The 26,706-nt window shown below is 28.5% G+C and overlaps 2 protein-coding genes across 3 annotated transcripts in view; one reads left to right on the forward strand and one right to left on the reverse strand.

Annotated features, from left to right (window-relative positions):
* Window positions 1–5,999: 5,999 nt before the first annotated feature.
* The window catches only part of LOC101239525 (4'-phosphopantetheine phosphatase), a 116,163-nt gene continuing 95,456 nt past the window's right edge, over window positions 6,000–26,706 (reverse strand). For both annotated transcript variants that reach the window (XM_065788299.1, XM_065788300.1), the window contains 6 exons: window positions 18,217–18,269; window positions 17,996–18,150; window positions 17,641–17,741; window positions 17,438–17,506; window positions 8,532–8,600; window positions 6,000–6,350 (listed from right to left, as the gene is read on the reverse strand). In XM_065788299.1, coding sequence (XP_065644371.1) covers window positions 6,206–6,350; window positions 8,532–8,600; window positions 17,438–17,506; window positions 17,641–17,741; window positions 17,996–18,150; window positions 18,217–18,269 — 592 coding nt within the window. In that variant the 3' untranslated portion in view covers window positions 6,000–6,205. The remainder of the gene's footprint in view (window positions 6,351–8,531; window positions 8,601–17,437; window positions 17,507–17,640; window positions 17,742–17,995; window positions 18,151–18,216; window positions 18,270–26,706) is intronic.
* Window positions 22,101–23,056, forward strand: LOC136075035 (uncharacterized). Its single transcript, XM_065787256.1, has 2 exons — window positions 22,101–22,526; window positions 22,628–23,056. Exons 1-2 carry the CDS (start codon window positions 22,101–22,103, stop codon window positions 23,054–23,056), a joined length of 855 nt encoding a protein of 284 aa, XP_065643328.1.

The raw sequence follows: 26,706 nt of genomic DNA on the forward strand, positions 1-26,706 counted from the left end.
GAAGCATGCTTGTGATTTAATATTATGCTTCTGATTACTATTACCTTTTTTCAGGTTAAGATTTTTTATAATTCTGATGTGCACATATTATTTACGCTTATGCCACCTCAAGGGTTCGCCATGGTTAAAAATGGCTTGGATTGCAACAAGGTACTAAAGTAACTTTTTCAAATACTATTTATCTTTTCATTATACGATAGCAGATTTTATTTTAAAAATAGGTTTAGTAGTTTTACATTGGAAAAAAAAACTTAATTAAAACCCTCAACCATATTAGAAAATAGAGAATCAGTATGCCAGGTAGCCTTTTTTAAGGTAATTTAAACCATCCTAATTTAACTGTTTTTTTAAGGTAAATTAAAACGTCATTTTGAGGGTCTTATTATATGGAAGGACAGTTTCATTTTTGAAAAAACAACATTTTTGATATTACAGTTAGTTAGAGATAAAAGACTGGTGTTGTTAGAGAAAAAATGCCGGTGTCAGGTTATATGTGTGTTACTTTATTTTTATATTGTTTTTTGAGCGGCCGTGGTGCTTTACTTTTGTATTGTTCTATGAGCGGCCGTGGTGTGAGTTTTTTCAGCAGCTGTGGTGCAGTGGTTAGAGCGCTTGCTTTAGAAGCAGGAGATCCAGGTTCGAAACTCTGGACATATTTTCGCATCACGGTAAGGAAGGAGGCGTGAACTTCCCAGTTAAATGCACTTCTGCGGTGCTCTGTGACAAGACCGTAAGATCTTCTTGGGGCACCAAAAATAACAAAATCAAAAAAAAAAAATTGTTTTTTGAAAGGTATTTCCACAGCTTTTTAATTAACTATGCTTCTTTTTTTTTAACTAGGTATTAACGTTAACATTATATTGATTTTATTTACATTTTGTTGAATAAAGATACACTAATGCCGTGGAGTTACTAGCTATCAACTCGCTACTTGATATAAGCCCTTAAAAGGTGTCTTTAAAAACTGAAAAGGTTAGTTATTATGTTTATTCTAGTATCTCTCAACTGGTTGATTTCTATATTTCGAATAATATATCAGTGTCTTTATTCAGGGATATTTTGAACCGGGTATTAGGTTAAAACGCCAAGGCGTCGGCTAACTGATTTACCATAAGTGTTTGAGCTAGTAATGTTATTTAATAAATTTAAAAAAATTTAAAATGTGTCATCTATGCAATGTTTTGGATGAGATCATGTAATAAAAATAATAAATAATTTCGCTAAAGATAAGTACCTATATTCAAAGGAAAGTACAAAAATAATATTAGGAGGGTTCATGCCTCAAAACGTGTTATGTGACAGAGAAAAAAGTATAATACAAAGTTTGTAATTTTACTGATGGTTACACTGTTTATGCTTAAGATTTTGGCTTTGAGAAGGTTATTTTTTGTTTACAAAAAGAAGCAACCAATACCATCAATTGGTTTCAGTTAAACTCGATGGTTGCTAACCCAGATAAGTTCCAATTTCTTTTAGTTGGCTTAAAAAACACAAAAAATCTATTGCTAAAAATAGGTAATATAAGGGTTTTTGCCTCCGATAAAGTAAAACTACTTGGTATAACAATTGATAAAGATCTAAAGTTTGGGGAACACATTAAATAATTATGAAGTTAAGCTAATGTTAAATGTTTTTCTCTTTCACGCTTCAAAAAATTTTTTATCCCGTGATAAATCTATTTTGCTGGATATACTTTTATTTTGTCTAACTTTTCTTTTTGTCCTCTAATTTGGATTTTTTGTTTAAAAAAAAATGACAAACAAATAAATAGAATTCATAAAAAAGCTCTTAGTATAGTCTATAAAAGATTTGATTTGTCCCTGGATGAATTATTAAATTTTGATAATAGTCCAAGAATCTATCTAAAAAATGTGAGGTTTCTTCGATCCAAACTTTTAAATCTATTAATCGTCTAAATCCAATATTTATGAAAAACTTTTTTACTATAAAAAATCTTACGTATAAACTCCGTTGTAGCAAAAAGCTCATTATATCTCTTAAAGGCTCCATATATAATGATTCATGCTGTACGTTATATAGAGCCACCTCGCTCTGGAACTCTCTAAATAATAAGACCATGTCCGCAAAAAGTCTTGAGATGTTCAAAAAACATATCAAGAATTGGAATGGTAATAATTGCGTTTGCAAAACTTGTCGTTTTTAAAATTTTTTGTTTTTTTTTATACTGACTTATATCTTTAATTAAAGTTGTATTACTATAAATATATGTATTTTTTAAAATTGAAACAATTATAAATTTTCATGACTTTTTTTTTTTATGAAATAATTGTAATTTTTTTTTTGTTGACATTTTTATGTGAGTGTGTACTGTCTATAAAGTTAAATGTGTTAATTTAAATTAGTGTTAACTAAAACTATGTTGTAAAAATCAACTTGAAATAAAGTTTTTAAATTAAATTAAATTAAATTAAAAATTTGTGTTTTTTTAAGGTTATAAAATAAATAAAATTAATTTCCGTTATTTTAGATCATTGTTTCGCTTCAGGCAATAATAGCCATAAAAATTATTACCATAAAAATTTTTTAATGCGAATAATCAAATTAATGTCGTTTAATTTAACAACATTAAAAATAGGAAAAGTTAATTCAACATTAATTTAAACATTTTTTACGCGTAAGTATGCAAACGATAAATTTTAAAATACGTCAAATATGTGCAACTTATATGTACAACAAACAATATATGCATTGTCAATATGCACAACAAACAATATGTTATAACTCGATAACAAAATATTTTCTTGAAATACTTTATCCAGTTTAAAAACTTTAGCAACTTTATTTTAGCCACTGTTAAAAAGTTTTACAAATAATTGTAGTACAAAATTCTTCACAAATACAAAAAAATTGTGGAAACGTTTAAAATTTAAGGGATGTAGCTTCCCTCTCCTAATTAAAATGGTTGAAGGCATTATTTCAAAAGTGTTTTACTAATACATAGCTATTTTTTTTTTTTTATGTTAACTATATTTACCTCTCCCCACATAGAAGAGCATTTAACTAGGAAGTTCTCGCCTCCTTCCTTACCAATGTTGCTTATTGGGTTAGAGCCGACGTTGAACCTCGGACCTCATTGTTCTGAGCAAGAACTCTAACCCATGCGTCACAGCTGTAATAACTATAACAACCAAGATGCGTGAATTTAGTCATTTTATATATATATAAAAAAAAAAGTTTCACAACTTTTATCTTCAAACTACTATTGAATATTATCGCTCTATCTATTTTTTATTTTCGTGGCAAATAATCCTATGGTTGGAAAAGCTGCTACTGGGTCCATCCAAAGTTTTTTGGGCCTTGCACGTGTAGCATCAAGTAAACGCATCTTTTTCTTCAAAATCTTAAATCCAATCTCACGTTGTTAGCTTAATACTGTCTCTAATAAATGAAGGAAATTCTTCAAAAAGAGATTATATTTTTTCAATCTTTAATGTATAACCTGCTGTAAGTGAACCTCGATTTCGTAATCAACAGGTAGTTCTTCACATAGTTTCTGTGGATATAAAAAGAAAAGTAGCCTGCGATATATTTTTAGACTTTTAAAATTTTTATTCCAAACTGATTGGTTTATTCTGCCAAAAAGTCCGGAGATTTCAAATAGTATATTAAGTATACAAAATCTGAGTTTCTTTCTTCTTGAATATAAACTTTCGATTTTTTTTAAGAAAGAAAGGCTTATTAATGTATCTTGATGTATGTACTTTAGCTTCTTAGCAGCAAATTTAACAATTTTCTCAACAAGTAAAAGATTAACATCTCTTTAGAATAAATATTCCACAGTAACGGGTGATGCGGAAGTTATCGGACAAATCCTAATTTCATTATTTGAGCATAATATTTATTTTTTGTAGTTTTATGCGTAGGCATAAACGCTCTATAAAATATAAACTTTATTATTTGAAACACAATTATTTAAAATGAGGTTAAATGCAGCTGAACGAGAATCTTTTCGAAAGCGACTAAAAATGTTTTGGCCAGATTTAGCAAGTTCTCATTATTCTAAAGATTCTCTAGATTGGATGGACCAATATGTCTATTACGTTGATAAAGAATCCAATCCCCCAAATGTGCCTCAAGCACGACCAATTGAAAATTTTTGGGGACATTTGGCACAGAAGGTTTACGAGGGAGATTGGCAAGCTTCAACAGAGCAAGTTTTGATTGATCGCATTAAACTAAAACTACAAGAAATTGATTTAAACTTTTTACAGTCGCATATGAAAGGCGTCAGAGCAAAATTGAGATCAATTGCAAATGGTGGTGTTTTTTCATATAAAAAATAATATATTTTTATTAAAAGATAAATGCTTTATTTAAAAAAAAATGTAACAGTAGTTTGATTTTTTATTTATAAATAAGCTATTGACGTTTTTATTTTGTCCGATAACTTCCGCATCACCCGTTAATCTCAATGGGAGCTAGAGCATCATTAATTTTTTCGAATTCTATATCAAAAACATCAAGTTTTAGCTCAAGATGAATCATTGATACTTTATGATATGAATCTAAAGTACCAATGATTGATCTTGATGAGATCAATCATTGGTACTTTAGATTCTTTTCGAACTTCAGAAAACCTATGCAGCTTTTTAGTAAAGCTATTCAATCGCGTTTTGCTTTCTAAAAATAACTTTTGTTTTCCTAAAGGACTGAAAAATTCTAGGTGGACTGTGAACATTCAGAAAACTTTTTACAATTTCATTAGTTTTAGAAACGACGACGCTAATATCGTTGTTAGATTCATCCGGTTACATTAGATCGTAGCAACAATGTCTCTAATATCGCTGTTAGGTTCATCGCGTTACATTAGATCTTAGCAAGAACGGCACTATCGCTGTTAGATTCATCTAATGTAACGTTGTTTTCCTTCTCATTCTTTCATCAATTTTTAGTTTTAATTTAGACAATGTTAAATTAACAAGATGAATAGCTTTTTTTTGTTTTCATGCCTCCATAGACATTAATTTTAAAGCATTGGAAGCAATTTAAACCATGTAAGTTCAGATTCATGTAACAACAATTTTTGACGAAAGTGGATTCATCAAAACCAATAGAAAAACAACCTCATTCTTCTTGAATTTTTCGAACTCCTTTCTCAATTATGAGAAATTACAGCACAACGTTTTTGGATTGGCTATGGTTTACTCCGAAGATCAACGTTTTTTGCTATATCTAAGTTTATTTATTTTATATTTATTTCCATTATTTAAAAAAACGACAGAACAAAATTAAGTAATATGGAGTAGTAGAAATATTGTTGGAAAATCTGCTAAATACCAAGATGCCTAATGCCCCCAAAACATTAATTAATAAAAAGTAGTTTCAGCGGTTACCACATGCGCAATCTATTTATGAAGTTTTTATTTTGTGGTATAATTATTTTTTAGCTACAAAAAAAATTCCTTATACCACTTTACTGAAAACTGATTTTTTATTGGGGTCAGCTTTAAACTAACTCGAAATATCTAAATATAAAACGCGTATTTTTGAAAAATTGATTTTTTCGATATTTAATATTGGAACTACCTTACTCTAATAAAAAATACCACCTTAACTTTAAAAATCTTTTTCCCGTAATAAACATTTTAATTAGTTTAGCGCCGCGCTTTCTCACAAAAAAAAAAAATCGTAACCTATACACATTACATATATATTTTTAAATATATAGTTTTCCAATAAAAAATATATAATTTCTAATATATTACTAATTTTTAAGATTTTAATTTAAATAACGTAAAATATATATTACATTTAACATATAGTTTTTAATTTTCTAACTACTTAAAAAAGCATTAACGGATATTTAAATGTTGAAAAAACAAAAAATTAATTTAAAAAAAGAAAAAAAAAAAACAAACGTGACCATCTTGAAGTTTTAAAACATCTTTTCAAAGATGTTTTAAAACTTATATATATTATATAATATATTATAAAATATTTAATTAAAAATAACTTTTAATTTAAAAAAATATACTAAAAAAAAAAAAAAAAAATTCAGTCTTTAACAAATTTACAATAAAAAAAAAGGAACATTAATAAGAGAAAGAAATTTTTAATAAAACCGATCTATACCTAAACGTAACTTTTTTAGTCACTTTATTTTTTTAAAAAATTTTGCTAACTGATAACAACTCTTTGAGCATCTGTTTGCAAAATAGAACAAGTTTGAACTAAGTTCGTATGTTTAACTATTTAAAGATGGACGTGTATACTTGAAAATTACATCAAACAATTTACCGCCTAATCTTTCTGCTAGCCAAGGATTTTTTAAAACGGCACATCTAATAACTTCACATTTGAATTCAGCCATATAATTAGTGTGGATACATCTGCAAAACAATACACGATTTTATTAATCAATGTCCAGCAATTAAAGGTGAGACAAATAATCAATTATACGCTGAGGTTATATTAACACCAAAACACCGATTTGGTGTTAATATAACCTGAAACGGTGCTTTTAGAAAGTTATTTAATCAAAAAGTTTAAATTGACACCGTTTTGGTGTAATAATACACTATGAAGTGTGGCCAACAGTTTTACACCATCATAAACATTAATAAACGTTGTTAGACGCGTTTTAGTATTAAACGCTTTATTGTGGTAATAAGACCAATTAACCCAATATATATTGCATATTGCATTAATAGTACAATGTTAATAAAAACTTTTTTAACTACGTGCAAACTGCGTATTATAGGTACTTTGCACGTATCTAAAAAGTGTTTAATTAGCTCAAATTAAATTTCTTTAGTCAAATAACTTATTTAATTTATGGCTAGAATAATAATAAAATAATAATACTACTATAATAACTAATTATAATAAATATAATATAATTATATAAATATATTAATAAATATAATATACTATAATAAAATAATAGAATAAGTAAAAAATTAAATTAAAATTACATTTTTTTAAAATATGCATTATTTAAATCTAATATTCTTAAAGGTATAATTGTTAAACCTGATACAACACTATCACAGTTTCTTTAAAAAGTTACGCTTTATTATTTTAAAAATAATATTGGGTGGTTATATTAATTAATATAAGTTAAATATATATTTTGATGTAATATATTTTGTAGTTTACAAAGAATTAATTCCTATATATAATTTGGGTATTATAATTTATATATATTTTTTGTTAGCTAACGCTTACAAAAAGTATTTATAAACTAAAATACCCAAATTTTGAACACAATAGTTACATTTGTGTTCAAAGGTTGAACACAAATGCAACTATTGTGTGTACAAGAGAGCGAATGGAAATTGATGAAGATAAGATGCTGCACGAGCTGGATTCTAAAACACAACATATTTTATGTTGCTCTTTAGATCGTTAGTTTTTTTAATCTATGTCAATCGTTAAGGAAAAGAAATGTTTTCATTGAGTTTATATTTCATAATGTATATTTTTAATATCACACTTTAAAAATGATGTTTCAAATAGTATACCAACTTTTACTTTTAAAAGAGTGTAAAGATATATTTGCCAACATGTTTTATCAAGTTTTTAACATATACTAAATACCGATTGCCACATATTTTGTTAAATAATATATTATTCTGTTGATTACAATTTCTGGATCAATAAATTGTTCTGAAAGTTTACTAACTAATACTGTTATGATTATAAATAATAAACTATAAATTTTATTAGAAATTTTTTTTTATCTTATAAACATTTTTTTAATAAAATAAAAATTAAACTTTTTTTAAATAAAAATTTGTATTAATAAATAAATAGGTATATAAAATTAGGCAAATTGGTAAATAATTTTAAAAAGAATTTTTAAAAAGATGTATTTAAAAAATAAATAAATAGGTATTTAAATATATATAAATTTTTAGAACTAGACTGACATTATCTTGATGCAATCTTTTTTTTTTTTTACAAAACTACTTTGTACTAAATAAAATAAGTTTTGAATAAACTTAAATAGTTAAAAGTTTACTTAAAACTTTATATACATTAAATCTTTTTTACATACCACACCATTGCATGGATTTCCATATTGCTATTTTCTCACTTAAATATGACATTAGGGAAGAGTTGAAGCAATTTTTTACAACAGGATGCCCTTTTTTGCATTAATCTGTTTTACAAGTTGATAAATTATACATTTAACAACATTGCTTTATAAAAAAAAGAATTTTGCATTGGTCAACAATTTGACTGGTCAACATAAACATGCGGTGGTAGACTAGTAGTAAAACACTCACAATCAAAAGGTTTAAATTCACCTTTTGTTCCTGAAAGTACTGCACTCAACCTGTTGCAAGTTTTAATAAAGTTTGTATTTTAGAGTTTAGGGTTTAGAGAGAGTTTTTTAAGTAAAGTCGCTCCTCTGGAGCCTTGGGGAGTTGAATTAAAATAATAAAAACAACAACAAATAAACAAAAAAAAAACACACACACACACAAAAACAAATAAACTATAATCAAATAAATACTATAATAAATTATACTATAATAAATAATACTTGAATAAAACAAACAAACCTTCCCATTCCTTCAAGAAGTATGAGATCTGCATTTCGCATTACGGCAGCAAGCTTTATTTCTATTCGTCTACAGGTATTAATTTAAAAAAATATTATATATGATAATACAGAATATTAATACATATATAATTATATAATATATGGCGGGTATACTGGCAAAAAACGTTAACTCAAAAATCCCGGTTTAAAGAAATCAATCATTTAAGTTTTCTTCCAATTTGAAACTTTTATAATGAAATTTGGTAATAATAATAGTTTTATAACTTAACGCTAAATGTATTTTTAAAATCTGAGAAAAGGTAATGTTTCATTTGACTTCAAAAGTGTATTTTGCCAGTTTTTAGAGCGTTGTAAACTTTACAATACTGCATCATTAAGTCAAAACTGCCAATTTTCAACTTAATGTCTTTTGCCAGTATACCCACAATATAATTATATAATATATATATATATATATATATATATATATATATATATATATATATATATATATATATATATAAAAATTAAAAGAAAATCAATTTACAAAAATTTTTTATTTATCTCTGTGTTTTATCAATAAAGATTCATCAGAAATGAATGACCAAATTAACAAAACTTCAATTTAAACCAAAAATTAAATTACAAGTGTATGATGTCTTAACTACTGTAAATTTTCACACATTTGTGGAATTTGCTGACACTATTTTAAAAAAATAGATATTTTAATAAAAAAATAGATATTTTATTAAAAAAATAGATACTGCAGATATTCTAGATAAAACAACTGAATTTGAAAAAGCCACACAGTTCTTCCTGAAGAAACAACCCGTATAATAAAACATTGTGGAAAAACCTTACTTTGTTTTAATAAAGAAACCTGGAAAAAGAAAAACATACATGACTGCTTTGATGTAACAATGGGCAGTTATGACGGAGCAGAAGTTTGTGAACTTGTTGGATTATACATTTTAGATTTATTAAGTAAAATAATCAGTATAAAGGATTTAGGTCTTTATCACAACAATGGTTTAATAGTAATGCGTAAAAAATCTAGTCCACAGCTCGATAATATTAGAAAAGATATTATAAAAATTTTAAAATATATTGGCTTTCAAATCGAAATAAACATAAATTTAAAAATTGTAAACTTTCTTGATGTCACATTTAAACTTTCTGAAAATTCATATAAGCCTATCAAAAAACAAAACAATGAATTATTGTATATTAATCTTAACTCAAATCATCCACCCCAAATTTTAAAACAAATCCCGATTTCAATTAATAACAGGCCAAACCAAAACTCCTCTAATCAAAGTGTATTCAATTCCAATAAACGAATATTTGAAAATGTCCTTAAAAAAAGTGGTTTTGAAAATTTTGAACTGGAAAAAATAGAACTAGAAATGTAATTTGGTTCAACACCCCATAGAGCAAAAATATTTCCACTAACATAGGAAAAGTATTTTTAAATTGGTCGATAAGCATTTCCTGCCCTCTAACAAATTACATAAAATTTTTAATCAAAATACAATTAAATTTAGCTACAGTTGCACAAAAAATACAGAAAGAATAATAAAAAGTCACAATAATGCTTTGTTAAACAAAACAAAAAATCCTAAATGAAAAAACTACAGAAAATTGTAATTGTAAAAAAAAAAACTATTGTCCAATGAGTGGAAGTTGTTTATCAAAAATACGGTATATAAATGTGTTATTTCCTTTAGGAATGTACCTGATAAACAATATATTGGCATAACAGAGGGTGAAATAGAAAAAAATAGAAAAAAAGTTTTGCTAATCATAAGCAATCTTTTTGAAAATAAAAAGTATTCAAAAGACACCATGCTGTCAAAATATATATGGGAATTAAACAAAAAAAATATTGATGATTTTATACTGAATTGGTCCATCCTTAAAACAGCACCTACATATAACAATATTTCCAAAAAATGCATACTATGCCTACAAGAAAAATTTGAAATAATTACACACGCAAATTAGTAAGTTTAGTAACTTTAATTTTTTAAAAAGCTTAAAGAATATAAAAACATCAAAACAAAGAAAGAAATTTTTTGTGCATGTGTAATGAATGAGATACTTATGCTAATAATGTGCTCAGGTAATTAGACCTAATAAGCTGTGGAAAGTCTGAAAAGAAATCATGGTCTTAAACTGAATTAAACATTCAGTTTAAGACCATGATTTTTTTTCTATAAAGATAATTTATTTCTATTTTATTTCTACATTCATTTTTTTGCTATAAAGATATTCGGCCAAATTAAAAATATATTGTGTTCTTCTTTCTTTCTTTTTTTCACTTCAAACAAGGCTGCAAGCAACCACTAATTAGAGTTAATAGTTACTGCAAGAGAAAAGAAGATTGTAGAGCAAGATAACAATTGACAGACGACTTAAAAGGTTGCAAAATTTATGAATCAGGAAAGCAAGATAAAGGAAGCGAATTCTAAAGATCTGATGTTCAAGGAAAAAAATATAGAGGAATTAGAGTTTTTGGAGCACTTAGAAACAGTCACAGAAAACGGACAAGACTTAATTGATTGACGAGTAACACAAGAATGAATTTTAGTCGATGACACAAGAGATGCTAGCTCTTTAGAGCAGTGCCCATTATAGTATTTGTAGAAAAGAGAAAGAGAAGCAACATTATGACGATGTGATAACGGTCGGAGGTTAACTACATGAGCAGGTTGCACTATGTTTTCAATGCATTTTTGCACCTAGTCTAAAAGAGAAAGGACATCATTAGAAGATCTGCCTCAGATATGGCAACAGTATACAAGGCCGGATATAAGATTTATAGAGATAGAGAACACATTCTGGAGTAAGAAAGTGTCAAGCTCGATAAAGAGATGCAACCTTAGCAGATGCTAATTTTGCAACAGATTTGATATATAGTTTCCAAGAAAGATCGGAAGTAAGAGTTAATCCTAGAAGAAGAAGGGTAGATGACTCATCGAGTAAATTATCGTTCATAAATATAGGAAGATCTAAACAATTGCCTGAAAAAAAAAAGGTTTTATCTGAATTAAAGTTCACAAGCCACTATGAGCCCCATGCTGTAGCAGAAGTGAGATCCTTTTCTAGCTCAAATGCCCCCTCGAAGCAATCAGAAAGTGTTGGCTTCTTATCATGACAAGAATAAATGGTAGTATCATCAGCAAACAATGCCACCTTAGATGTGAGAATATCTGGAAGATCGTTAATGTATAGGGCCAAGGACTAAACCTTGAGGAACCCCTGAAGTAACAGAATATGAAGAAGAGTGCTGTCCATAGAGGACAACTTTTATACTACGATTAAAAAGGAAGGATTCAGTTATCTTAAAGATGTCACCAGATACACTGAAAGAAGATAGCTTATGGAGAAGACCAGCATGCCAAACTTTATCAAAAGCTTTAGAGATGTCAAGTGCGATGGCCTTAACCTCTCCACCTCTAATGCACAATAAAACCTATCGGGTATTACTGTTAGCTGTAGAACAAGAAGATTGAAATCCATATTGATGATCAGTAGTAAGTTATTAGATTCAAGATAAGAGATTAAGTGTTTGTTAATTAAAGATTCAAAAACCTTGCTTATGATAGGAAGAAGACTAATGGGACGGTAGTTAGACAAATCAGATCACTTTCCAGAATTTATATAAATAGATGCCGCTTTCCAACAGGCTGGAAAACAAGACTGATAAGCGCTTGTTAAATGGTTTTGAAAGTATAGGCGACAGCTACGGAGAACACTTCTGTATGACTATAACAGGTATATTGTCCGGACCACAAGCTGTAGAAGAGTCTAAGCAGGAAATCACTTTAGATACAGAAGCTGGAGTGATACAAATGTCAAGCAATAGATCAACCTGTTTGACGGCTAAATCAAGTAGAACGCAATTAGTGGAATCAAGAGATGATATTGATGAAAAGTTCTTAGCAAACAATTCAGCTTGTCTTGGAATAACAGATTTGCCCTTATTATCGATACAATTAAAAATACTCCAGAAGTCACGAGAGCCTAATTTTTGAGATGAAATACGAGATTTTAAGCTTTGGCATTAGACAAAACCTTTTACAATGGTTGTAGCAGCAATAAACAGACATCTGTTTTCTGGAAAATTGTTTTGCTTATAAATATGGAAGCAACGGTTTTGAAATTTTCCTCACATTGTGCAGCAGCACAATGTGAGAAAAACCATGGAGGAGAGTGAGGCTTGACCTGGAATCGTTGAGAGGGAATAAAAGATTCCATGCCAGCCTGAATCCATGAAGTTATGTAAGAAGCACATTTGTCAGCAGGAAGACGAAAGATTTCTACCGAAGGGCCATCACGAAGAAAATCATGGTAAGAGTCCCAGTCAGCTTTAAGGTGGTTGTAAGAGGTACAATGATAGGGGGTTTCTGATGATGAGGAAGAGTGAGATAATAGTTTTAGAGAGATCAAACCATAATCAGAAGCACTTAAGGCTTAATGTGGAGAAACTGAGCATTGACTAGGATCAGAAACAAGACATAAGTTGAGTAGATAAGGCAAATGATTCGGATTGTCTGGAAAGTTAGTTGGAAAGTTGACTATTTGAGTTAGGGATTGAGAAAGGCAAAAATTGTGGGCTTTAATGCCTGCAGAGTCACTGAAGCTAGAGCCAAGCCTTTCAGTGTGATGAGCACTTAAGTCACTGACAGCAACAATATTGGCTAATGGATAAAGAAAGAGGGCTTGGTCAATTCGATCAGAAATAACATCAAAAAGAGTGCAGTCTTGAGATGAAGGAGAGCGATATAGAACAAAGAGAAAGGTGATGGAGTGAAATGGTGCTAAACGAAAGCAGATGAAAGAATATTCTGTGGATTTAAACCTAGTTTCTTGACAAATGGGTGAATTCTTACGAATGTAAACGCCCAGGCCAAGCATGTGACTATTGGAGTCTTTACAAATTAAAGGAAGATAACTATCAACACAAGACCACAAGATGAGACAGCTGAACTCAAATTATTCTTACAAAAAGAAAATAGGTCTTGTGAACTTTGCAAGAGATAAGACTCAACAAAAGAAAAGTTACTTTGAAGACCACGAATATTAGCAAATAAAAGGTTAATAGAACTTGGTGATGACAATGGTTTTTTGTGTTTTATAGTTTTTGTACTTAATTCATTTTTAAGTTTGTTAAAGAACTTGATTCAAAGCATAGATAGTAATCAGTACACTGTTTAATAGACCAAGTAATTGCCTTATTACTATTAGTAAACCCTAAGCCGTAACAAAGGGCTCCAAATGTGGACTTGGCAATGCACACCAAAAGTACAAACAGGGACACCATCCATGCGCAAAATGGCACTGTTAATACTTTGATACTTTTCAGCTGTTGATGGAATCAGCCTCTCTGAGAGCTACCACAGAATTAGGGAAACCTGACCACTAGCCAGCCTCAGAACCATAAAATTGAGTTTTAGAGCTGCACCCTCATTAGGAGATAATAGAATGAGTTGCCTAGTCATAATAACAGAGACACAAGCAAAACCCATGCATTGAGTCAAGAAGATCCAGCATTTAACATCCTAAACTGGAAACAATGTATTAAAAATACATCTGTCAGCCAAATAGGTTTAGTGTTGAGGAGCAAATTTAAACCGACACAAAATGGCACAGAATGCAGTGCATTGATCTATTGAATTTATGCATGTAATAGAAAAAGAAACCATTTTATAAACTCTTATGACGATTGCAATTAATCAACACATTTTAAGCGGATTCTCTAAATAAGCACAACTATATTATATAGCATCTAATATAAGAATGCAATATAACAATAAACAAATGTTACATGCAAATGTAAAAAATCCACTTATATAACATTTTATACAGGCTACAAAAAAACTTTTCTAATAATTACAAGTCTGTTTTGCTTAAACTGTTTAGTTTTAAATTTTTGCATTTATGCAAAATTTAATTTTGTATTTAAAAAACTGACGAGATTGAAAAAATATGAATCATGTTGTCTAATCCAAGTAAAAGATTTGAAACTTTGATTTTAGATTCGTCATAACTCTGATGACTTTTTTTTTGCTCATAATTTTTGTTTGCTAAAATTATGTCATCTTCTTAGTTCTGACATATGCATAGCGTTAGATACAAATGCCTTCAAGTGTAAACGTCTTTTGCATAAATTGAGTTTGCCTGGGGCATATTGAACAATCGTGTATAACATGAATTGTATGAGAAAACTTTAAACTTTTATTTTAACAATTAGAATTTTTTTTGCCATATATAATTTTTTGCTATATATATATACAGCACGATGAAAAAAACTTTAAAATTCATTACACTTTGGGGAGGACTTGAACCTCCGCAAACATTAATGATGACAGTGCATTATACCACTGAGCTCACAAAGGAATTTTTTAGAACAAATTATTTTACTAAAAAATCTTAAAGTAAATGAAGAATAAGTATAAAAATGATTGGCGTGGAATAGGTAAGTACAGAAATTGTCGGTTTGGTGAAGACCTGTATTTTATGGGTCCAGACTGCTATGCTATATAAGTAAATAAAAAGTATAGAAAGGATAAGTGTGGAATAGACTTTTTTTATGGGTCCAGACAGCTAGTCTCTATAAATCTTTTATCTCTTGCTTCTTCTGATTCTCCCTATCGTTACACTACTTACTACTATCCTAAAGCTGCCTGAGTTGTTTTTTGAGATTTTTTCATGACTGTCCTTAGGCTGATGTCTTTTGTCTCTCTGCTGATAAACACTCCTACATAACCTCCTGGAACCAAGCAGGCATGGAAGCTATTTATTCCTTTTCACTGGTTAAAGTCAAGTCCCATTCTACTCCATGGTTTTCACCTTATTGTGCAGCTGCTATATTTAGTCATAATCATTTTTTCCATTTTTTATTTAAGAACAAACATATTTTCATTACTGCAAAAAAGTAATGTAAAAAGGTGTTGCCTGATGCTAAGCTCCATTATTCCCAGTTTACTATCTTATCTTTGAAATTAGTCTCTAGAGACTTCTGGAAAATCTTCAACAATGTAACAAAGTAAGTTGAACATTCCATCTCTAACTTAGGGTTCTGATCTTATTACTTCTCTCAACGATAAAGCAGAACTATTTGCAAAGAACCTTTCCTCTAATTAAACTCATAAATCTAGCGACCATACTCTTCTTGCCATTCCAGTTAGAAAGTTAACCAATTGTTAGGCATCCAAATCATTCCAGCTTCCGCTGCTAAAATCATTTTCTAAAATTCTTAGATGGCTGTTCCAGACAACCTTTCTGTAGTCATACAAAAATGTTCCCCAGAAATCTCTTAGAATTTTCTCTAAACTATTTATTAAGTGTTTGACTTAACCTTGTTTTACAGCATGCTAAAAAATGGCATTAGTGGTTCTAATCTTTTAAAACTCTGGAGAATACCCTCTCTAACTACCATCCGGTCAGTCTTGTCTCTATTATTACCAAGGTCTTTGAGTCTTTAATAAACAAATTTCTAACATCATATTTTTCTGACTCCTACAACCTACAACTTTTTAAGTTTTATGTCAACTGTGTTTTTGCTTTTAACACTCTTGTTTGTTATCTAGCAATTCCTTGTAAGTAAGCCTTGTTGGAAGTGAATAAGTTTTTAGAAAAAAAAATAATTTCTTTAACTGCGGCCTAAAAGTCATTCTTAAAGGTCAACATTTTTCTTCATTTCCAGCAACTTCTGTATTCCTCAAGATTTAATCCTTAGTCATGTATTGTTTTCTTTAAATCTATTTTAATGATCTTCCTGACAATCTTACATCTAAAGTGGCCCTATTTACTGGTGACTCAACTTTATACTCTTGTCTTAACAAAAAGTCTTTTCTTATAACAGGCAGCTGATCTTGAATCTGACCTTTCTTTTGTAATAGCCTGAAGCTTGCAGTGGCTTGTGAATTTTAACTACTGCAAACAGCTATCACAATTTGTTGACATTCCAATATTGATGAATGACAACTCTCTCACTGAGTCCTCTACTTTATATCTTCTGGGATTGTCATTCAATACTGAACTCTCACGAAAACTATATATACAATAGATTGCAATATTAGCATTTGCTAAGTTTGTTTCTCTTTATTATACTTACCATTTTCTTATTCCTGAATTCATTCTCTATAAATCTTTTATTCACCTCTGTATGGAATAATGTTGCCATATTTGGACTGGTTTTTCTAAAGATACTTTTTCTCTTCTAGTCTAGGTTCAAAATTGCATTGGAAATGTAGTTAGACCTGCTCTATCTACCAAGCTTGAGCTACTTTCCCATTGTTGTAAGGTTGCATGTTTTTCTCTTTTTTTTAAATACTATTATGGTCGCTGCTCATAATAGCTATTATTTCTAATTCCTTCTCACTTGAGAGCTGATAACATAAAAGATAAAAAAAATCGCTATTAGTAAAAGTAAAAGCTAAACAGCGAATGCTCGTAGCAAAAGCAATTGCTAAAAAATATGCGAATAAAGTTTTGTTTTTTGCATAAAGCATTTACTCCTAAGCTTCCGCTTAGGAGTAAATGCTTTATGTGCAAAAAAAGCAATTGCTAAAAATTGTTGATTATAATAATTAATAATAATAGTTAATAACAATTTAGTTAACAACAATAGTTAATAACAATTTAGTTAATAACAGTTATGTTAGTGTTGGTTATAATAGATCATAAAATTATAAAATATCTTTAAAAAAACCAAATAAAACCCAGATTGCCCGGGTTTTATTGGGTTTTTTAAGCAGGTTTTATTAGGCAGATTTTTTAATGCCAACCCTGTATTCTATTAATGATTATTCTTATTTTAGTATTGCATAATTCATGCATAACATACAGGTCTATGAACCTTTAAAATGGTATATATACAAGGCTTATAGAAATGTTAAAAAAAATTAATAGTTTTACAGCAAATCTAAACATGCAGAGCTGGAGCCAGTTTCCATTATACAAAGCATCTCATCTGACAATGCATTTCTAAATAAAATAAAAAACCATATAACAAAATAAAAGAATTATACAAGGAGATTTAAATACTCAAAATAAATAAAAAAATACCCCATGTTTTCTAAGGTTAAAAAAATTTGTATTAACTAATCTATTTGACAAACCTTATTATAGGACACATTTCTGCAACACGTTCACAAACAATAATTAGCTCACTATAAATGACATCATTGATAGCCGGATAAGAGTTTGCAGCAAGTACAACCTTAGAGACAAATTGAACAAATCGCTAAACATTTATGTTACATAACATTAGACATATTGGTTACAAGCTTTAATGTAAGCAACTGTATGAGAAATAGACTTGTAATCCAAACTAAGTTTACTTACTTGACATTCATTATATTACTTACTTGACATACATGATATAAAATAACATATCTAACATAACAAATACGTAACATTAAACAGATAGATAACAGTTGAACACATGGAGCCTAAGATTGCATATAACTATACCTTTGTTCCACGTTTTAAAAGCTCACGCACAAAAGGTATAACACCCAACAATATGTCCACACCGCTATTATCAGTAAAAATTATAGCCAGTTTATGAGGTTCTTCTTTAAAACGCGTTAGCCAAGAATCAACATCATCAGTTAACCAAGGTCTTTCTAAATTTCAAAAGTTGTATTAGTTATTGAAACGGAAAATTTAAAATGGTTTTCAGAATTACTTACTTTGGATTTTTTCCTTTGCTTGTTTTAAACCAAATAGAGGATTTTCCAAATGCCTATAACCAACAATTTGTGAAAAGATAATAAATACCATTAGATCCAATAAACTATTAATAATAAATACCATAGATAATTTATTAAACTTATTATACATTGCAATTACTTGATACTTAACAAATTTTTATTAACTAGTATCAAACAAACTATGAGTAGCCAGTACCTAACAAATTATTAGTAAACAGTACCTAACAAAGTATTTTAATAAAAAATAAAAACAAAACAAAAAAAAAAACAACAACAACAAAAAACAATTTAAACCACATTTTAAACCACAGGTTAAGCTATTTTAAGAAATAATTTAAACATAAAAAAATATATTTTTTTTAATTTCTGATAAATTCAGCCTAAATGAAAATAAAATTTAAATTTAACTCATTTGACTGAAGACTAAATTAAAAAACTTATTGAATCTGCAAAATGAAATTAAAAACTTATTGAATCGGTCAAAATATAGAACAAGTAATAAAGCAACAACAGTTAAAAGTTACAAGAAAGTTACAAGAAAATAGAGTTAAAGAGCAAGGAAATGGCAAGAACCTTGTTAACAATGCAGTTGAAAATTTTCCAGAAGTCTAACTTCTGAGAAATGGCAATTCATAATATAATATGTAATGCAACTTCCTGTTTACAGAGGAATACAGAATTTAAAATTTTTTTTTATTACAATTGATAACTTCCGCGAATAAAAGTTTTTAGAGCGTGGAGGGAAAGATACAGTAAAGGAATAAGACTTTAATGAATGATAAGTCAAGTATAGATGACTTTAATAAAGCAGTTGTAAAGAAACAATTTGATAATCTCAAAAACATTCCCAGACACACCATATGAAATAAGCTTATGAAGAAGACCAACATGCCAAACTTTGACAAAAACTTTAAATATGTTAAGAGCAATAGCCTCTCCGCCTCCGCCTAATGCACAATAAAATCTTTCAGTCACAGCAGTTAGCAAGTTAGCAATAGAGAGAGAGAATCAAAAACTGTATTGATTGTCTGACAGTAAGTTATTTGACTCAAGATGGAATGTGAGAAATTTGTTTATCAAAAATTCAAACCTAATAGCAGAAAAATAACTGATCGGACAATAATAATTAGAAAACATGTTTTTAATGGTTTTTTTGTTTTTTTTAGGTGTCCATTAAATTTTATATATCAATTATCCTTTAAAAAGTTACAGTGTCAGTAAACCTTCAAAATATACATGTTTTTTATTAAATGTAATGTATTTTACCCTATATAATATTTCTTACATATAGAGTTGCAACCCAAAAAAAAACGGTTTTTTTCTTCTTAAAAACTGTTTTTTATAGTTTTTTTTATTTTTTATTTTTTTAGTATTTATTAAATTTAAGATATTAATAATACTTGAAACAGTTACAGAGGCATTAAACCTTCAAAATATGAATGTTTTCTATTAAATAAAATGCATATTTTAAAAAAAAAACAGTATTAAATATTAAAAAAAAAATTAAGTAATTTTTTTAATATATCTCAAAAAAACTATACTAGTAGCTACTAGTTAATTGTAAGTATAACACTACTGAATGAATGAAATAAAAATGTTATTTCAGCAGTGTTATTTCATTCATAAAAATGAATGAAATATCATTGCATTGCAAAATACAAAAATGAACCAACAGTTATTTAAAATTTTCTTTAATGTTTTATTTACTTTTGTTTATTACTTTTGTAAAATTTTAATAGTTTATTTCTTTATTTTAAATATTTCAATTTTAAACAAAGTTTAAAATTGAAATTTTAACTAGTTTTAATTATTGGAATTTAAAATTGAAATAGTTTGGTTTATTTTGAAGATTTAATTTCGTTTTTTATAAGTTTTTTAATCTTGGATTCATTTGAGTTTAGAGAATTTAAATTATTTTTTTCAAATGTTTATTCAAATTGCAATTAGATAGCTAAAATTTTATTTATTCAAAAAGTATTCAAGTAAATAAAAATAACACAATAACTAAGTTTGTATAACTAATGAAAAAAACTTAATATTAAACAATTTTAAAAATATTGTTTATATTTATTTAAAAAAAAAAAGAAATCTAAAAAAAAAAATGCCAGGCAGAAAGAAATGTTTTGTAGCTACATTGTTCAATGAGGCACCTTTAGAATCTGGAGGTTCTAAAATTCAACAAGTTATATGCAAATTTTGAATGACCGAGAACATTGCAAAATGTATGAAATGTGGAGATCAAATAAAAAACAAATATTTGAACAATATGCCTTTTAAAAAAAAAGAAAGTTCAAACTGAACTAATGATGGAAGAAGATATTCCTGAAAACTTACCTATTCAATGTATGGAAAAAAGGAAAAAATATGTTTATCATCTGCTATATTGCAAATTCCAATTGAGTCCTTCTTTCGAACCCCAAGCTGTTGTGAAAACCAAAGTAGGTCTACAACCCCTAAGTTTGGAGACTGTAAGCCAAATAAAACCAATTCAGATAAGCCTCCCTTGAAACGATTGCATTCTTCAACAAGAGTTCCATTCACACCTCAGAAAAATAAAATTGCATCCTACATTGTCTCGGACAAAATGACTAATGAACAAATAGTAAGAATTATATTTAGAATATTTAATACTTTCAAATATTTAGCAAACTTTATTTAGTACATAAGTAATTTTTGTAATAACAATTTTTGTAAAAATTCATGTTTTTACAGGATGAATCGCAAATGGATTTAGCACGCGCTGTCTATGGTACTGGGTGCTCATTAAGAGTTTTTGAAAATAAACTATGGATAGACAGCTTTGCAAAATTGAGACCTGCATTTAAATTACCTAACCGTGATATGTTGTCTAATTCCCTACTTGGGTTTATAATGAAACCTCAACTACCGTTAAAGAACATGTGGGAACTGCTTTAAGTGTAGCAATTTTGTGTGATGGGTGGAGCAATATCAGGCAAGGAAAATATGATTTAAAATAGTAGGACTATTTATCTACGTTCTGATTTGTGCACTAGTATAGGAGTATCCAATACCTAGATACTTTTAAACATTATATAACAAAATTATGTAACAATGTAAACTACGCATATATAATTTAGGTGCATTCTAACTTCATGTGTATAATTCATAAATAATAAAAATCAGTAATAAAGATAGATTTTACTATTTACAGGAATGAAGGAATCATTAATTTTGTTGTAACGGTACCTCAACCTATATTTTGGACCAGCATAGAAACAGGTAGTCTTTTTAGATTAATTTTAGTTATCATGTCTTCAGAATTGTCAGATAGCAAGTTTTATTTTATATTCTCCAAAGTTGTAAAGTTTTTCAAAAATATTTAAATTTTTATAGTTTATTATAATTATTAAACGTATAACTCTTTATTTAGGCGCAGAAAGTCATATTGGCGAATATATGGCAAATATAGTTGAAAGTTCTTGGTGTTTGTACTGATAATGCAGCCAATATGAAAAAAGCATGGCAACTAATAGTTACTGAATTTCCTCACATATATCCTTATGGAAGCCTGGCACATACCTTAAATTTAACTTTTACTGATGCGAGTAACTTGAAATCAATAGCAGATTCCAAAGAAATTGCACAATGGTGGTAAAAGGGATAAAGAACTCTCAAACAACATCAGCAGAAATCAGGACAAATCATTCAACAATCACTAAAGCTTCCAGTAACAACTAGGTTTATTAAAAATTAATTTTATAATAAAATTAAACATAAAAACATAAAAAATAAAACATAAAAAGTATTATTATAAATTTTTAAAATATTTATATTACATTATAAATCATAATACTTAGTATGGAAATAACATTAGGCAAATAAATATTTAATTATAAATAAATATGTTCTTCAGATGGGCTTCAATTATACATTGTATGGAAAGTCTTCATAACAACAGATTAACACTACGGGGATTAGCTATTGACGATGAAGCAAAATCTCTTGCTAAGCCTATTCAAAACCTATTGTTGTCAGAAGTGTTCTGGGATAAAGTGGATGGGTTTATCAAGTTATTAAAACCAATAGCCATAGCCATTGCAGCAGTTGAAGGAGATAAATTAAGTCTCTCCATTGTTGCAAAAACATTTTCAGATTTAGAAAAGTCTTTTCAGGACAATATCCTTTGCAGTCCAATTCTAAAAAGCGAGGAAAATGCTATGATGGAAATAATTGCCAAAAGAAGGAAATTTCACATTCGAAACATTCATCTTGCTGCAAATTTAGTGGATCCACGTTATAAAGGATGTCATATCTCTGGAGATGAAATGGTGAGTATTTTCAGAATTTAATCCTCATTTAAATTAATTGAAAAAAAAGGAAATTATATTTAAAATGAATTAAGATGCCTTATTTAAAACATCTTCTTTAGATTGATGCCATTGAAACGCTACATAAATTAGGAAAAATGGATTCTTCTATTAAAGAATGTGATGACAAAATTTTGGGTGAGATAGCTGATTATAGATCAAACGAAGGACTTTTTGCAAAACCTTTTATATGGGCTTCAGTAAAACATTCATCTCCTGTAAGTTGGTGGAAGGGAATATGTTGTTCTTGTGCTCCAATACTATCAAATATTGCAAGTAAAATTTTATTACTTCCACCAACAAGTGCTGCAGTCGAAAGATCATTTAGTAGACAATCTTGGATCCACAATCAAAAACGGAATAGATTAACAAATGACAGAGCTTCAAAATTAGTATTTATATCACATAATTTACAACTCAAAAATCTAAAATGTAATGCAGAATCATCAACAAGTCAAAGCCAAGAATTTTTTCTGGGCAATGGTACTTGACAGAGTTTAGAGTCAGAGGTATCAAGTGACTCTGAAGAATACGGATTTGACTTTACAATAGAAGACCTTAATGAACAAGAAAGCCAGAATACAGAGTCTTTTGTTAAATAAAAATAAATTTTTCAAGTGATGTACTATATATTTATCATATATCATGTTACTATTATATATTGTATTACATTCATAATAAAAATAGAAATTAAATAAAAGTAAATAATTTTTTTTAATCTAAAAAAACAAAAAAAACTATAAAAAACAAAAACCACACAAAAAAAACTTTTTTGCAAAAAAAACACAATTAAAAAAAAACGGTTTTTTTTGCAACTCTAGGGATCAGAATGTTCAACTGAAGTTTTAAAATTTGGAACAACAGATGTCATTTTCCAGCAGGCAGGAAAACTAGACTCAGTCAAAAACTTATTAAATAGAGAGAATTAAAGAGAGTTCTGGAGTTCAATTTTTTAAGACTTTGACAGGAATGTTGTCAGAACCACAAGCCGTAGAAGAGCTGAATTGGGATATGACTTTAGCAACGGAAGCTGGAGTGATCTGAATGTCACACAATGGATTAACCTATATAATCAAAAAAAGGGGAGGAGAATGGCCAAAGGAATCAAGAGTCGAATTAGAAGAAAAATTCTTTGCAAACAGTTTTGCCTTATTCTTGGAGAGAAAATAAGATTAGTCCAATGAATGAGAGATGAAATGTTAAACCTACCCTTGTTAACAACGCGATTGAAGATTTTTCAGAAATCTCTAGATTCTAACTTCTGAGAAAAGATTTAATGAACTGAGAATAATGGAGCTTAGCTTCAGGCAGCATCTTTTTACATTGATTTCTAGCAATAATAAATAGGTAAATGATAAGGGTTGTCATGAAAACAAGTCACAAAGTTAACTAAATAATCTAAGTAAAAGATTGAGAAATGCAGAAGTTGGCAAGTGCCAACAGATTCAGTGGCGTTAAGTGTGATAAGCATTTTAGTCACTAATGATAACAATACTGGCAGAGGGGTAAAGAGAAAGGGGATGATCAATTGTATCAGAAATTGCATCTAAAAGATGCAATTTCTGATACAATTTCTCTCTTTATCTATTTCGCTTTATCTCTCGCTCTCGCCCACACTCCCCTAAAACAATTTACAGCTATCGCAAAAGTATTTTTTTTTCACTTAAGTTTAATTATCACTGTAACTAAAATGAAAAATGTAAGGTCAAAAAAATTAAATTCATTGGATAATAAACAAGCACAGTTTTTACACAAAAAATTTTTTTACGTCTAAAGAATTTTTTCACAGCGCAATAAATGATGCTTGTTATATGTATATTATTGCTACATTAACGTTACAAACATATGCCTGTAACAAGCACAAAACCAAATTTTGTATTTAATAGGCAATTTTTATATAAATAAAAAGATAGCTTATGCAAAAACCAAAAGCTTTTGTAAAAAGCAATTTAGTGGAGCAGCTTGCATGGCTCGCCATGTTTGTTTTAGGAGAGCTTTTCTCCGCTCTTGCGCTCATTTACTCCTGCCAAGGCCTACATATGTATAATATCAAGCCAAGCATGTGACTATTGGAACGTTTGGGAATCAAATGATAGTACCCACCAACACTAAGAACTGAAGAAGGAATAGGGAAAGGTTACAAATATACTTATTTTTTATTTTGTTAATATATATATATATAAAGATTAGAAATTTTTATGTTTTTATAGCTTTTTTTAATTTTTAATATTAAATCTTGGGCTGTTACATGACAAAGAATTATGGTATGGTATCATGAAAATTCATACTTATAGTAAAAGTTTGCTTAATAGACTTGTCCAAACTTATTTCTATAATTGATCTGGTAATTAATTACTTTTTTCTCTAGTTGATACTGTATACATGTATTTTTTAACTGATAGCCTAAAGAGTCAAAAATCACAACTATAACTAAGTAAAAAATTCCATATAAAACAAATATTAATAAAGCTCAATCAAAACGGTCAATTATTTATTGAACTATATTTTTATAAATAAATTTAAAATGATAAATTAATCTTTTTTGCATTTAGTATAAATATTCAGCAAAATCTTTATAACATCTTTGTTAAAAAATAAATACTTTTCTACTAGGGCAATATCAGATTTTCCACTTTTTTTATTAATTCATATTTATAATTAATTACACTTTAATTGTTTTTTATTAAATCATATTTATAATTATTTATTTTCAGAATTATTTTACAATTATAACTAATAGTTATAATTATTTTACAACCATGATAATAAAACTTGCTAAATAAATAGATAATGGCTAAAATAAAAGCATCATCACTATCTTTGAATGTTTTAATTAAAGAATTAAAAAATAAAGAATCTATTAAAAGAAAAAGTTTTTTAGAATATTCTTCACCTTACTTTGCAGTCATTTTTATGCATTATTAGATCAATAGTGTAAAATTCAATAGGTTTGAAAAGCAATTAATTCATCAGTAATCAAATAAATTCTTAAAACAATACTTCTAAAAAAAATTTTCTAAAATCTATCTAAAAAAATTTTTTAAATATTTTAACTGAAAATTCATTTTTTGATGCAATCTATAATATACTGCAATCTATAATATATACAATGCAATCTATAATATATAAAAATAATCTATAAAATTACTTAGGTTGTTAGGAAATTTTGTAGAACTCTCCTATAAAAAAAAAAAAAGTTTTTTTTAATTTTCTTTTATTAAATGTTCAAAATAATATCCATCATTATCCATACTAAGTTGCATCCTTCAAGCCATTAGTCAAACATTTTTTTAAACTCTTCTTTGGGTATACTTTGAAGTAGCTTCGTTATGCAAGTTTTTTGACTTTTGAGGTCAGTATCGTCATCAAGATTTTTTTTTATCAAGTCGAATAGCCAATAATCGGATGGAGCTAAGTCTAGTGATTCTGGTGGGTGGCAAATTATTGTAATTCCAGGTTGGTTTAGACAACTTGTGATGGTTTGAGTCACATGGGTCAAGCGTTATCATGGAGAAATTTGAAATTTTGAGTGCCTGTTTTAGGTCTCTGCTTATTTATTTCGCATATAAGAGGTTTCAAACAATTTTTTATATAATATTAAAAAATTAACAACACCTGTTATTTTGAAGAAGATGTAGAACATGTTTTTTGGCTGAAACCTGTCGCATCTTACTATAGTTCTTGGACTTTCACCTTCACCAACCCAACTAGTCTTAGCCCACTTGTGTCCAACTTGTCTCAAATAAAACCACGACTCATCCCCTGTAACAATATCACATAGTTTGGGTTGTAATAATATCACATAGTGGTTGTAGTTGTAATTATATCACATTGTATCAAATTGTAGTTGTAATAATATCACATAGTGGGCTGTTTTTGAAAAGGGCTAAATTTTCCTTACATGCCTTAACTCTTTTCTTGCGATTTCGATTGGTTAACTCGTGGGGTATCCAACGTGATGATAATTTTCTTTTTTTAAGTGCATTGTGAATGATTTCGTTGATTGTAAAACGATTAATCGACGTCAGGGCTTCAATTATATCATGTGTTGCATATGGATTTTCTTCAATAATGGCTCACACACATTCAATATTCTCAACTGTATGCGTAGTTTGAGGGTGCCCTGAGTGATGATTATCTT

The sequence above is a fragment of the Hydra vulgaris genome, chromosome 01 (assembly GCF_038396675.1).
Source record: "Hydra vulgaris chromosome 01, alternate assembly HydraT2T_AEP".
Taxonomy (NCBI): domain Eukaryota; kingdom Metazoa; phylum Cnidaria; class Hydrozoa; order Anthoathecata; family Hydridae; genus Hydra; species Hydra vulgaris.